Raw genomic sequence first — 14,145 nt, 5'->3', positions numbered from 1 at the left:
ATACAACAATCAATACAATAAAATTATTAATTAAACTTATTATTTAATTCTATAAAATAAATTTATAAACTTTATGTGATAAACATTGCTTATGGCGCTATCAACCGTGCTTTTACCGAACTAAATTGGACAAAGTTCAATATTGTTAATACAAATATAAATACTTTATTTCATGATAAATACACCTAAACCAACTAACTAGTCCATTTTCTAAGCATTAGTGTTAAAGGTCGAGCATAGATGGTGCACGATGTTGCGTAGTAAAAGTTTGCACATGCTGTTCGATTGTCTACACAAAAATTTGTCAGTTAACCGGCTTTCGTCGAGAATTTCAGTTGTTTCCCAAGTAGTTCGTAAAGTTTCGATAATGTCATACTCCGTAGTGGAACGCGGGTCACCTTTCTCCTCTGATTACAGAGTTTATATACGTAAGGATCCATTCGTTATCAAAGTTCATAGTACTTAACCTAGTACTCATTAAATTTTGCCTTGAACTTAACATTATTAAATATTTAAGATAGATTGTTTAATAAGCAAACGACAGATAAGTCAATAAAAGGTATAATTTAAAAACATCCTTTCTAAATTGTAGAAGATCAAAATGGTCCAGTCTCACCCTTACATGATATTCCATTGGTGGTTGATGCTGAAAAGAAAGTTTTCAATATGGTTGTTGAAGTCCCCAGATGGACTAATGCTAAAATGGAAGTAAGTAATGAAAGCAAGACTGTGACATTGTTTTATAAATATGTCATTTCTGGTTTGTAGATAACATTAAAAGAAACCCTGAACCCTATCAAACAAGATGTAAAAAAAGGTAAACCAAGATTTGTAGCTAACTGTTTCCCTCATCATGGATACATTTGGAATTATGGAGCATTGCCACAAACATGGGAAAACCCAGAACACTTGGATGATGCAACAGGATGTAAAGGAGATAATGATCCAATTGATGTATTGGAAATTGGATATAAAGTTGCTAAACGAGGAGAAATTCTGCAAGTAAAAATATTAGGAACATTAGCCCTTATTGATGAAGGTAAACTTTATATAAAGATTTATTGGTTAGTCAAATAATTTCAACTAGGAAGTTTTAATTTACTGTTATATCAACCAGGAAATTAACCCAATATCTATGGAATTTTCAATGACATTTTTTATGAATCTACATATTTTATTATTTAAGAGCTATATTGCCAGTTTGCATGTTAACATTGATAAAAAGAAATTAATAGTTGTCATGTCTGAACTTTATAGCATCTACACAGACTGAACAGGCTAAATAAAGTTTATTCTAAAGTATAAAAACAAATACAATGATTGAAGTAGGTAAAACATTTATGTTATTCAGATATATTTTTAGATATATATACAGTAAAATCATTAAACACTCTAATATTTGGAATTTTTTACTGATAAAAGTGATAATAAATGTCAAGAAAAGGTTATATATATATATATATATATATATATATATATATATATATATATATATATATATATATATATATATATATATATATATATATTATACAACTGTTTTTTACTGATTTATATTGATAAATAATAAACTATAAGACTTGCTAACCCTGCCAATTAAATTCTTACTTTCACTCTAATATAAAATATATGTTGTTCTTTACACAAATATCAAGATCAGGTATGTTTTTTGTAATATGCTATATATAGTTATGAAATTACAATAACATGACTAATTTAGATATTATTAAATATTGCTATTCAATTATTTTTACTCTACAATCATGTATTTTATATCAAAAGTCTTATGCAATATAAAACTACTATTCATAAACATATTTACTATAATATCATTATTATTAGTTATATATCATTTTTACAGTTTGTTTATAACAAAATATTTTGGTTTTGTTTGCAGGGGAAACTGATTGGAAACTTATTGCTATTGATGTAAATGATCCATCTGCTGATTTAGTTAATGATATTGCTGATGTAGAGAAGCATTTCCCTGGTTTATTGAAAGCTTCAGTTGAATGGTTCAAAATTTACAAAATACCTGATGGCAAACCTGAAAATCAGTTTGCATTTAATGGAGAAGCAAAACCGGCTGCTTTTGCTCACAAAATTGTAGATGAAGTATGTTTAATCAACTCTGTTAGATGATTAATTATCTCACAGTTATATTTTTATAGGTTCATGCATTTTGGAAATCATTGGTGGGTAAAGAAGCTGATGCAAAAGGCATATCATGGTAATTATTTTCCAAAATGTAAAAATTACAAATATATTTTTGGATACATTCCAGTGTTAATACTACCTTAGATGGAAATTCTTTCAAGATCCCAGTTAGTGAAGCAAAAGATGTAGTTAGCAAAACTCCAGAATATTCAGCACCACAACCCCTTGAACCTATTGGTAAGAATTTTTTATGTACGGGATTGATTATAATGTTTCCAAAGTTATATGTAGATAAATCATAACAATGTATTATATAACACAATATTTATATACATTAGGGATGTTGGCCATTGAAAAAATATCGATATTTCGATATTTAAAAAAATATCAATATTTTTGCAATAAGTATAAAAATAATGATATTTTTGATAAAAATTTAAATCAAGTACCAAAATTGCATCTCTAATATACATATATTGGAATATTACCCAATTGTTTATAGCATAGTTATCTTTTTAAAAAATAGTCTGTGTCTGGCCTTCTGAATCTTCATTCAAAAATGAAGCACTAGCATCACTTACTAGCAAATTTTGTGATTAAACCATGTGATGAAATAATTAAAGATATATTCGATAATATAATTAAATAATCGGAAAGCATTATTGAGATCCATGCAATAGCCTCTCAAGTGAGTGCCTAGCATTGCATTCGAAGGATATATTGTACTGCACTAGATATAGCATTGGAAATTTTTGATATTGAGAAAATCTTTGTGTTAACATTAAAATTCATGATTTTCAGTTAATAAGATATTCTTTTTGGAAAATTTTGTATCAGATTCCAACTGCAGGTGTCGGCTCTAACATTATCTTTGTTGGTTAGTACACAAAAAAATATATGACACTAAATACACCTTCAGTACAGTCATTTATTATTTTATAAGTAACCAATATATCCGTTATTCTTATAATTTATTTTGGTTTCAGTTGATAAGTGGCATTTCATCCAATTGAAGTGAAACTACTGAGAATCAATCTACTATTAACAAAAATATGCATTTAAAATGCATCTTATTAAAAGGTCACCATCTTAATATGACAACACACAAAGCCAATGATGAATAATTGTTATTTTGCTTTATATTTATTAGAAAATTAAATATATTTAGAAATAAATCTTGTTTTATTATAAATACCTTTAAAATGTATCATATAAAACAATTTTTTTCTCTCTTTGAAGAACATTATTTAATCGAAATAATTTCTACAAAAGGGGGATGCCGCAAAAATTACTGTATCGAAAATACTTAAAAATACCTAACATGTAAATTCCAAACTTCCACTACAAAACGTGCTTAGAGGTTGCTCTTGACAGGACACGTCAAAATGACTAAATAAAATAAAACCTTTATTTGCAAATATTGTAAATGTCTTGTGACCCCCACTCCATGTCGGTAGAACCTAAAGCTTCCCCCACTCTTTAACTTCAGTCGATTATTGTTAGGACTTTTGGCAAATCCCAACTTCTGGATAACTTATCCGGTCATTTTTTTATAGTGGTGAACTAAAAACTCCGTCTCAATTTAAAACGATGTGATTTATAGTAAGATTAAAATGGCTCTTGCTAATCTGTTACAGGTATTTGTTATTTATATATATGTATATATATATATATATATATATATATATATATATATATATATATATATATATATATATATATATATATATATATATATATATATATATATATATATATTATTTGTTATCAAAATATTATATTAATTGAATTTTAAAGCTTTATTATTTAATCTTTGTGAAAATTTATATATTAACAAGATGTACCTCCACCATATAATAAAAAGGGTAATTTCACTAGTTTTTGTATTATATATATATATATATATATATATATATATATATATATATATATATATATATATATATGTTAAATATATCATTGATATCTTTAACATAAAGTTAAATTTATATGTCGTTAGTAAAAACAAAAATACAAATCAATCTCTGTTTTTAAATAAAAGAAAATCCTAATGTGATAAATAAACCTATTTTAAATAGATTTAAGTCAGTATTTGCCGAATTCAAGAAAAAACTGTGTTTATTTAGTGCATTATTTCAAATTATATTATATTATCAGCGAATTATTTACAATGTTTAGTAGTGAAGTTAGAACAAATAGCTGCAAAACATAATTCTGGGTTTTTTGTTATTTACTTATTTGTTTTTTCAGGTGTTACCCTGTTATGATTATTTAGATGATCTATGCATCGACGTTCTCCATGAACATTCGATAAATTCTCTTTTATTCATTCGCGGTATGTCTGACAATAAAGGTAAGCAAACCAGCATGTGTTTTTTAATTTTGTTCCTTATACTATTCATTTGGCAGTGTTAATAATATTTATATACTTTGGCACGTTCGGTATACGATAATATGCGACATACCGGCATTCTTTGTTGAGAAAAAAATTATCAACAACAAATGCCTACAGATACAACATTTATTGGATGTCGGCCCTACAAAAAACAGCTTTAAAAATTTCGTTTTTGTCATCTAGTAAGCCATGTTAAAGAAGTTCTCTATTGCGCCATTGATGTTTAGTGCACCCACCGAGAACGTACAAAATTTTGACTCGACTTTTAATCGTTGAACGATAGCTTTCTTACATTTTTAAGAAATATTTTTCTTAGTTGTGTTTAGGGTTGATTTTTCTGGTTTTTGATGGCAGGTGAGACAATGTCCATATCGGATTTGCTCGGTTTGAATTCACCCCGTGGACTTCTTAACTTGAACACTTCGGAGGGTTTGTGCACACCGCCTGCCAGTCCTCACAATATGCAGGTATACAAAATACATTATATGTAAATGTTACGCTGGTCTCCAGAAGTAGACACATGACAAACAATTTTATTTGAATTTATAGATTCAATACTACATATTACATGATATATTACGTGCTGACAGAAAATAGTAATATGTTTCAAAAAAAAATTGTTTCCACAACTACCTACGTACTAACTATTTTATATGAATATTTTTAAATCAATTATATATGGTCTCATTTAGTTATTGAAAATTGGACTGTATAGAATACTTTAAAAATTATATAATTCGTATTATGGTCATGGTTGTAGCACTCATATTTCACGATAAATGTGTAATATTTTGTATCTTTGAAATACATTTAAAAGCATTTGACCTTATTTAATTCTATAATGTCGGGAATAATGCCAATATTTCGCATCTAAATCTAGCAAATTTATATATACACTCCATTATTCCATTTCTGGATATAATTTTATCGTAGATTAACTTTGATGATGTTAGACATCAGAACGACTCGCTGCCCGGCTTCATGGCTAGTCCAGTTAAAGGTTTACAGAGAAATCTTTCTATGGGCAGCGCAGGATCAAGCCCTTCAACGCCGACTTATTTGTCGAAAACTTTAAGAAGTACATCTTTAAGGTGAAATATAAATACATGATTGTCTTAAAGAAAATTGATTTTTTTATTACTTTATTTACAGTGATTCCTGTGGAAGCAACAGTCCGGCTATATTAGATAACACGCTATTTATTCGAAACAATTCCAGATCTGACTCATCAGATTCCGAGTATGGTGCCAGTATCAACAGTCCAGAGCTTACAGATTTATTGGTAAGGGTCATTTTCAGGTGATAATTTCAGAGTATCAATTTTATTATTTATTTCAGAATTCGTTGAATATAAACGAAAATTTTTCTCGAAACTCATTAAATAACAATGCCAACAACATTGATTTGGACCTTTCAAATCTACAAAATTTACAAGCAGTCCATGCCTTGAAATATCTTCAGCAACCTCCAGCTTTACTTGGTTCATTGTTGCCTCCTTATAATGCAAATAACAACCAACCGGTATTAGTAATAATAATATTTTTAAAAATATAAATGTATCATAATATTATATAACTGTTCGATATGTGTTTATGCCTCTTCTTAAATATCTATTATATATAATTTTACAGATGCTGGACAAATATGTATATCCGTCATCTGTTCTGAATTCAACAGAAAATTTTCAGTTAGATAAAGCTGCTAGGTTCCATCGATCTGCAGCCTGTAAGTATACTTTGTAGTAGTCTTAATTAATTCCATTAATTTTTATGTTTTTCATCAGCTGTTTATGATGCCGTCTGCACTTGGAGTGGTGTTCTACCTCCACGTATCGATAAAGCGACAGGGTACTCCAGTAAAGTGTTTTTAGGGGGCGTGCCCTGGGATATTTCGGAGCAGTGTCTGGTGCAAGCTTTTAGACAGTTTGGACCCATCAAAGTTGAATGGCCTGGTAAAGAACGGCATGCTTCACAACCAAAAGTAGCTCATTACATAAGTTTTAACATTCTTGATGTTTTTAATATGAAATAATTTTTTCAGGGATATGTTTATATCATTTTCGAGTCAGAAAAGAACGTCAGGGGTTTGCTTCAAGCATGTACGAGCGATAGCTACAATTTCTATTATAAAATTGGATCTAAACGAATGAAATCTAAAGATGTAAGTTAATATTTTAATTGTTAAACTGTTTGTTCAGTACCTTATGTTTTACTGATCTATTAGGTTCAGATTATACCATGGTTTTTAAATGACTCAAATTACACCAAATCAACGTCTCAGAAGCTGGATCCAAGTAAGACAGTCTTTGTGGGTGCTTTACATGGGATGCTGACAGCTCAAGGTCTTGCGAAGATTATGAATGATCTGTTTGATGGCGTTGTTTATGCAGGTACCTTTGAATTACTTTGTTATTATTATAGAAATATTAACTTACAACTATAGGATTTTTTAATAAAACGAGTGGATGTCGACCGAAGGCGGCCGTATTATTTCAGCGGAATCAGTTTAACTTATTCACTAGGATAATAGCATAATTTCTATTTGTGATACTTTTCGTAGGTATAGATACAGATAAATACAAATACCCAATTGGTTCAGGACGAGTAACATTCAATAATCCCCGTTCATATTTGAAAGCAGTTTCAGCAGCATTTATTGAGATTAAAACAGCTAAATTTACAAAAAAAGTAAGTACAAAACATTCCAATAATTAAGATTAAAAAATTTATTTTTTAGGTGCAAGTTGATCCGTATCTTGAGGATTCCTTGTGTACATTGTGTGGTGTACAACAAGGGCCATATTTTTGTCGCGATATTACTTGCTTTAGATACTTCTGCCGCTCTTGCTGGAGCTACCAACACGGACCAGAGCTACGCCATCATAACCCAATGAGTCGAAACTCAAAAAACAACCAAGTTGTTAGTCTGGGAAATAACACATCAAACTTGGCCTTGTCGAATGGGACATTTTAATGAGATGCTTCTCAGTAACAATTGACAGTTGTCTTTTGATCATGTAACTTAATTTGTTGGTTAAAAACAACTCTAAATTGTTATATAATTAATATGTTGTTAATTTGTTAATTGCCGAAGCTAAATAATTGAAGGAGTGTGATTTTTAAAGATTTATACAGATAAATCTTAAGCTCTTAACTCTTTCAGTGATTAAAGCTGCAATATTTTTGTCCCCTCTGTTTGTGTGTGACATTGGTTTCAAGAATATTTCGCCAAGAAATGTTCTCGCCACGACGAGAAATGTATTCTTTATAAAGCTGGCGAAGTCACACAGTAAAACAAAAGATTAAAGTCGTTCTCCAACTTCCAATATTTATTTTTGTGAAGTCTAATTTCATATTGACCAGTTTTAATGTATATTTATAATTCTGGTATTGTCAAAAATTTCACACTAATTTTGAAAATGCATATAAAACTTTAATACAGGTTATAATGTTATTACACAGCAAACTCTGTAAATAAAAATCTGTGTCCTCTTTTTAAGTGAACCTCCTGGAATTTTGTATATCACGATCTTTATATTTGGCACATTTTATGATATTCCAAAACATCGTCCTAGGTATTGGTTTTTGTTTGTACCAATATCACTACATTTCCGCGATTATATCAAAAAGTCTATCTTTTCAAATTGAAATTATTACGATTTATTAAAATAACTTCATTTGTTATAATCCAGCGGAGTTGGCGGTTTTAGCAGTTATTTCTGTTTGTTTTGCATCCCCAATATCTTTCAGTTGAATTTAGAGTCGATTCCTTGTTGAGTTCTTATGATACCTCTGAATAAAATATAACATTCGGTTCATTACATATTTTCTTACCAAGCTTTAAATTGGTAACTATAATTTATTGATAGAATACCAAACCTAAAAGTGTATCATCTCTCTCGGAAATTGGTCTATAAAAGTAAATTTTTGACTTAAATGTTTATATATATATAATATTTATTTTTATTATTTTACAACAATATCGTACAGTTTTACAAACATTATGTCTATTTTTATATTTTAAAAAATCATGTAGTAATGTAATGTGTCAGATATATTTTAAAAACATTTTTTCACCGATTTTAAACCTATTATTTTACTGCCAAGTTGGAGAAAGACTTTTTCGTCTCTGTAGATGTTAAAATTTTTATTTAGTTAGAGTTCTTTTCTTTATATGTTTGTGGTTGAACGTGCATTGTGCTCACATCGCTAAATATACTTTAGGGAGATGTGGCGGCAATTTATTGTAAAATGCACGCTAAAAATTCCGAAAACCTCTTGTAGAGAAAAGAAAGTATTTTAGTGTAAGTTTTTTCATAAAAGTTAACACATTTCATAGTTTTAAGTCGTTTGATATTTATAGTTTTTAATATCTTTATTATTCAAAGTTTCAGTGGGATTTAGGGGTTAAGTACCGTTTTTATATAAGATAAGTTAAACAGGTTAAATATTCAATAAATGATTGAAATATGATTCTCTACTTAAGAAAGATTCCTGGATATCTTCAAAATTTCGAAAATCGATTATTATTATAACGACTGCTCTTGAATATGATTTCTATTTCAAGGCGGTTGTTGAACTAACACACTTTGCGTTGAATTACCTGAAAAATTCATTCTTTTTAAATATATTATTGTTAGAAATAATAATTTAATAGGAAATTATTATCCGAAATACTAATACCACACTGGTATATTTACTTTTAATAAACTCTATTGTATTTTCGTATAATTAAATATTTTTGGTAATAATGAGCGTTATTTATTTCCATTATTTGTGCTGTATGTATATGTAATAAACTAAATTATATTAGTGCTAAAATAAGTAGAGTTTCAAATAATATTATTGTGTGGCTAATAATTCCTAATATCAAGACATTTTTATACAGTACTTAATAATAATCACTGGCTTTAATTATGGCTAGTTTTATCCTGAATCAAAGTAATCTCAAGGTGTATGAACTGGGCCCTTCAGAGGGGATACCCATTGAAGTTCCAAATATCTAAAAATTGGTCAACATCACTTTTTAGTGTGCAAGATGGATTTTCTTTGTTGGTTACTAGGCTAGACTTCTAAGAAATAAAATAATTTAATTGATTTCCGTTGGAATAAAGTAGCTTTTAAGTAAATTAAACATTTTTCTTTCAAACCGTACACGTTTCATAACATATATACTTTTAAAAATTTTAAAATAGAAAAAGTGTCTGAAACGAATTAAAAAGTATTGCATATTTATTTGAAACCCCGTTCTTCAATTTTAAGAACTGTGTCTTTTTTATATGCTATTTTAATATATGCCATTTTGAAGCGTCGTGCATTTATAAGTGATGTAAAATTTTTGACTCCAATATCAAGTTATCGGAGAATCGTCTCCAAGACAATTACGTTCCTGATAAAATTGCGAGAAACGAAAAATTATAATGTTTTTGGTTCGTAGATTGTAATAACTTTTAGTGCCACTATATCTTGTAAAACTATTAGGGATACTACGGACGGTACGTTGCCAGTTCAACCTAGAACCAGATTTTTGCAATTTAAGGCTGATTTAATAATAACAATTATATGAAGCCAAAGTCCGCATATAAATTACGATTCTAAACAAATTGTTAACCTTTCCGATAAGAAAAAATTGGTCAGGGGTGAGCGATTTTAACTTTTTTTTCACGCCTAACTGTGAATCAAAACTCTAAATCCAACTACAATTTTGCATAATACCGTACTGACTCGAACAAGCAGGAAAAATATGTAGAGTAACTGTTCCTGAAATAATAATCTGCAGATTCAGAGCTTTGGTAAATAATCGAGTATGTCTGACAACTGTGGACCAGTGCTTGGTGATAAATATTAGATTGCAGCATATCAATAAATATTAAATTGTGGTATCAAGGTATCTTGTCCTATTTAAATTTTATACAAACAGCTATGGAGGATGCCTCAGTTAAATGCAGGAGTCATGAATAAAAATGAGTGTGTAGTAATAATAACTTATACAAAAACAGATTATTATAAATTTTATATATTTTATTAAAGATTAAAACCAAAAACAATTTAATAACAAATAACATTTATAATAATTGCAAAAATACCACATTAATGTAAACTATATTGGGCAACAAAAATTAGATAGAAAATTAAAATTATTTCAACCACCTTTTGTATATAAGTAAATATATCCCAACAATTGATGAGGTTGTAGCTATCACATTTACTTGCCACGGTTTTAATCGTGATGACCAAAAAAAACCTGGAGGCAATGTATTAACAGCATGTATAAAGTCCATACAAAGCCTCAACAAATTCCACATATTATAATTTTTAACATTTTGCAACTGATCAGGTGAAATGCTAAAAAGATGAAATGTTAATCAGTTTTATTAAATTCATTTTAATGACCTTTACCTTTTTTCTTCAGAAAAACATGATGTGTGTTTTTGCAATAAAATCAAATACCTCACAGTCCTAAAAATACATACAAAAAAGTAAAGATTAATTTAAATGATCTATTAATATCCTTGACATTATTTACTTGATTATAGTTAAATATGTTGTTATAGCCCAACAGACAGAGCTAGCATTATCCCATTTATTATTATCAACACCAGTTAACAACTTATATTTAGCAAGCCATGACATTTTTTCTATAGGTAAATATATTTGATCAATTATATGTGAAACAACTCCTAGTTTTGCAATGATATCGTCTGGCTCCTGCAAAATGAATTCAAAATTTTATTCCATAGAAATAAATTTTCAAAAACATACATTTTTCCCTAATCCATATTGTAAATTACTTTTTAAAGTTGGAAGATCATTTAATAATCTTAACGTTGCCCTAGTTGCAGACATTTGAGAACCAAAAATTGAAAATTTTTTAGCTAATTCCGGATTGCTTTGCAATTCACCTAAAAGTTTTGATGCGTAACATAGTACCCTCAGGATCTAAAATTTTACAAATTATAAGACCAAATTAGAAAATCGTTCTTTTAATTTACCTTGTCTCTTCCTCTATATGATTCTAAAATTGAGCAAGTTTCATCCAAAAGTTGATTAAAGGTATCACCCATATTGATAACTAAGTTTTATATAAAATACCGAACAGTGATTTCTCATTACCTTCAATTTGTAATGCCTATTAGATATACTTGTTAAGAAACATTTTGACCGCCTTATCCAACTAATACGTAATAATTCGCTTTATCAAAGTACATTTTAAACATAAACCTATAAAAGTTAGTTTCAAACTTCAAGTGTAAAATATTTAATAAATATTGAGTATATTTATTTTTTAAGCTGAATATATCTAAACATAATACATGTGTATTCTGAGGTACTCCTATTCATAGAAAATTGCTCCTATTCTGTTTGTTCAAAAAACATTTAAGAGGTAGAAAATGTCAAATGAGGTGTGAATGTTCTACTTTTAGGTTATCTAATATATCTAATTAAGAAAATGTTGAAATTATATCAGAAAATATTAAAACAGCACACAAAAACTCCTTGTAAAATTTCTGCATTAATACGTTATAATGGATTTGCGTCATCAACTGCAGCTGAGGTAAAAAAATCCGATACCCAAACATTAGCTGAAGTAGATAAAACCGTCATAACTAAAAGCAGTACAAGTCCAAAAAATCGCGCTAATCTGGTAAAAGTAGCTTTCGCTTCTATACAAAGAGATGAAGGATTAACTCCAGCAACTGATGAAAAAATTAAAAAAGCTAATACAATTGATGAATTGTTGTCCATTTCTCAAGGATCTGGTATTTCTAGACAACATGCCCTCAAGGTATAAATTATCAGTATTTCAAACATATTTTGAACTTACACTGATTTTATATGTAGGTAGTGTCAGTTCTATCAAATTGGACATCAAACAGGAAAATAGAAATTGGAGATTTTGAAAGCGATCCTAGATTTTTAAGATTATGCAAAATATTAACAAAAAGTAGTGCATCTAAATCAATAAAAAATATACAACCTGTTTTAAATAACAATGACTTATCAACTATTTTAAATATAACAGCTGATGAAGAAGCTGCAAAAATTGTGTCAGATTTAAATATATCGCAGATTTTAAGAGTATGTATTGGATATATCTATATACATGTTATACACACATACATTTTTGTTTTAGGTATTGTCAACATTAGCAGCAAGAAAAAGACGGTCCCCATTATTACTAAGAGCAATTGCATATAACATTACTGCTAGTTCAGAAGTTCTAGATATTAAACAGTGTGCTGATTTATTATACAGTATATCAGTACTAAATTTTAATGATGAAAATTTATTTGAGAGAGTGACCAATAATATTGTTAATGTGTTACATAAAGATGAAATAAATAAGAGTGCTGTGATTGGTTCTATCCTGACAAGTATAGGTTTATTAAAATACAAGTCCCAAGGTATTTGTTACAACTAGTTATGTTTTGTCAAATTAATATTTATACTTTTTTATATAGTTTTACTTGATAGTTTGAGTGATTGGATAATTGAAAATCATAAAATTTGTCGTCCTCAGGACATTTTTAGTTTGTTCATGACTTTGGCTGTTGTTCATTATGTACCAACTAATGGAGAAGCTCTATTTAATGTAAGAATTTTACTTTCTCAATTTTACTACAATTACTAATAAGGGTTAAAAAGGTTTTATTGCCACAACTAACTGAAGAAGAAGCAGGGCAACCTCATATTTGGTTAGAAATTGTTTGGTCACTGGTACTTTTAAACAAGGCAACTGCAGAACAAGTTAAATCAGTTCTAGATGAGCAGTTTTTAAGAAAGTTGGGTAAGTAATGTAAATTTTTAAATGCATACAACTTTTATAACAATTTCAGGTAGTTCATTATCAACTTCTACCAAATTAAAACTGTTAAATATTGATGGAGCAGCCCATTATCTTATTGAGAATTATGATGGTCCAAAAATACCTCCTGATCATGAGACAAGAAAAACAAATTTGATACTGTCAAATAACAAAAAAGAGATGGTCAATTCTTTATTAGACACTCTCAAGAATTTGATATCTCAAAATAATCTAAAATGTCGAATAAATACAGGCTTGGGTTTCTATATTGGTAATTGTTACACATAAAAAAGTTTTGTCTTTCAGTTATTGATTTGTAGATGCAGAATGTATATTAGATAATAATTGTAATCCTAAACCATTAACAACAAAGCTTAATTCTGACCTCACAAGGTGAGTTTTATCTTATAAATTTTATCTATCAACTGCTAATAATTTGTTTTATTTAGAGTTGCTGTAGTAGCTTATGATTATTATGATATGACTAAAGGAAAAGTACAACCAACTGGTGTCAATGTATTTTCACAAAATTTACTGTCAGCAATGGGATATAAAGTTGTTGCTATTCCGTATACAGATTTTAACATTAGGGACAAAATTGTAAATAAAGTGAAATTTTTGGAAACACAATTAAGACATGCAGTAAAATCTTAAATGAATTTTAATAATATGTAATTAATTTATTTGCAAATTGTTCAGTATAATAAATTAACAAATTGTAGAATTAAACTTTTATTTAGCAAAATTTATTTTAAAGTTTTCACAAAATGTTATTGGGAGGGATGCAA

At 28.5% G+C, this 14,145-nt stretch overlaps 4 protein-coding genes across 5 annotated transcripts; 3 read left to right on the top strand and 1 right to left on the bottom strand.

The window, feature by feature from the left end:
- Window positions 1-114: 114 nt before the first annotated feature.
- Window positions 115-3,332, top strand: Nurf-38 (Inorganic pyrophosphatase Nurf-38). Of its 2 annotated transcripts, XM_076394572.1 has the most exons (8): window positions 158-428; window positions 593-708; window positions 769-1,039; window positions 1,898-2,115; window positions 2,172-2,230; window positions 2,285-2,394; window positions 2,959-3,034; window positions 3,144-3,332. In XM_076394572.1, exons 1-7 carry the CDS (start codon window positions 251-253, stop codon window positions 3,018-3,020), a joined length of 1,014 nt encoding a protein of 337 aa, XP_076250687.1. In that variant the 5' UTR covers window positions 158-250; the 3' UTR covers window positions 3,021-3,034; window positions 3,144-3,332. The 2 variants fall into 2 exon arrangements, with proteins under 2 accessions (XP_076250688.1, XP_076250687.1); XM_076394573.1 differs by lacking the exon at window positions 2,959-3,034 and having other exon boundaries at window positions 115-428.
- Window positions 3,333-4,767: 1,435 nt separating this feature from the next.
- orb (polyadenylation element binding protein orb) lies at window positions 4,768-9,302 on the top strand. Its single transcript, XM_076394581.1, has 10 exons — window positions 4,768-5,019; window positions 5,486-5,643; window positions 5,705-5,834; window positions 5,891-6,073; window positions 6,184-6,277; window positions 6,336-6,532; window positions 6,593-6,712; window positions 6,776-6,941; window positions 7,112-7,239; window positions 7,289-9,302. Exons 1-10 carry the CDS (start codon window positions 4,900-4,902, stop codon window positions 7,523-7,525), a joined length of 1,533 nt encoding a protein of 510 aa, XP_076250696.1. The 5' UTR covers window positions 4,768-4,899; the 3' UTR covers window positions 7,526-9,302.
- LOC143190347 (FAST kinase domain-containing protein 4) lies at window positions 8,728-14,081 on the top strand. Its single transcript, XM_076394580.1, has 9 exons — window positions 8,728-8,855; window positions 11,976-12,337; window positions 12,394-12,630; window positions 12,686-12,956; window positions 13,014-13,144; window positions 13,198-13,339; window positions 13,389-13,628; window positions 13,678-13,750; window positions 13,807-14,081. Exons 2-9 carry the CDS (start codon window positions 12,002-12,004, stop codon window positions 14,009-14,011), a joined length of 1,635 nt encoding a protein of 544 aa, XP_076250695.1. The 5' UTR covers window positions 8,728-8,855; window positions 11,976-12,001; the 3' UTR covers window positions 14,012-14,081.
- LOC143190350 (peroxisomal membrane protein 11C) lies at window positions 10,548-11,686 on the bottom strand. The gene is made up of 5 exons (XM_076394583.1): window positions 11,544-11,686; window positions 11,314-11,490; window positions 11,078-11,259; window positions 10,951-11,010; window positions 10,548-10,896 (listed from the first exon to the last, which is right to left on the bottom strand). The coding sequence occupies exons 1-5, from the start codon at window positions 11,613-11,615 to the stop codon at window positions 10,689-10,691; spliced, it is 699 nt and encodes a 232-aa protein (XP_076250698.1). The 5' UTR covers window positions 11,616-11,686; the 3' UTR covers window positions 10,548-10,688.
- Window positions 14,082-14,145: the final 64 nt, after the last annotated feature.

Source organism: Rhynchophorus ferrugineus, unplaced genomic scaffold, assembly GCF_030347505.1.
Source record: "Rhynchophorus ferrugineus isolate W39M unplaced genomic scaffold, kcgeb_rfMv2 rfM2, whole genome shotgun sequence".
In the NCBI taxonomy this organism is placed as follows: domain Eukaryota; kingdom Metazoa; phylum Arthropoda; class Insecta; order Coleoptera; family Curculionidae; genus Rhynchophorus; species Rhynchophorus ferrugineus.
Note: the sequence above shows the minus strand (reverse complement) of the source record. Positions and strands in the feature narration are given on the sequence as shown.

Excerpts from the sequence above, each read along its gene's own strand:
- Nurf-38 (XM_076394572.1), top strand. The coding sequence starts at position 251 with ATGTTGCGTAGTAAAAGTTTGCACATGCTGTTCGATTGTCTACACAAA. Across the intron at positions 429-592 it reads TGATTACAGAGTTTATATAC|AAGATCAAAATGGTCCAGTC; the intron begins GTAAGGATCCAT and ends TCTAAATTGTAG. Across the intron at positions 2,395-2,958 it reads ACAACCCCTTGAACCTATTG|TTAATAAGATATTCTTTTTG; the intron begins GTAAGAATTTTT and ends CATGATTTTCAG.
- orb (XM_076394581.1), top strand. The coding sequence starts at position 4,900 with ATGGCAGGTGAGACAATGTCCATATCGGATTTGCTCGGTTTGAATTCA. Across the intron at positions 6,713-6,775 it reads AACGAATGAAATCTAAAGAT|GTTCAGATTATACCATGGTT; the intron begins GTAAGTTAATAT and ends CTGATCTATTAG. Across the intron at positions 6,942-7,111 it reads TGATGGCGTTGTTTATGCAG|GTATAGATACAGATAAATAC; the intron begins GTACCTTTGAAT and ends TACTTTTCGTAG.
- LOC143190350 (XM_076394583.1), bottom strand. The coding sequence starts at position 11,615 with ATGGGTGATACCTTTAATCAACTTTTGGATGAAACTTGCTCAATTTTA. Across the intron at positions 11,491-11,543 it reads CATATAGAGGAAGAGACAAG|ATCCTGAGGGTACTATGTTA; the intron begins GTAAATTAAAAG and ends GTAAAATTTTAG. Across the intron at positions 10,897-10,950 it reads TGTTTTTCTGAAGAAAAAAG|CATTTCACCTGATCAGTTGC; the intron begins GTAAAGGTCATT and ends TCATCTTTTTAG.
- LOC143190347 (XM_076394580.1), top strand. The coding sequence starts at position 12,002 with ATGTTGAAATTATATCAGAAAATATTAAAACAGCACACAAAAACTCCT. Across the intron at positions 12,631-12,685 it reads ATATATCGCAGATTTTAAGA|GTATTGTCAACATTAGCAGC; the intron begins GTATGTATTGGA and ends TTTTTGTTTTAG. Across the intron at positions 13,751-13,806 it reads CTTAATTCTGACCTCACAAG|AGTTGCTGTAGTAGCTTATG; the intron begins GTGAGTTTTATC and ends TGTTTTATTTAG.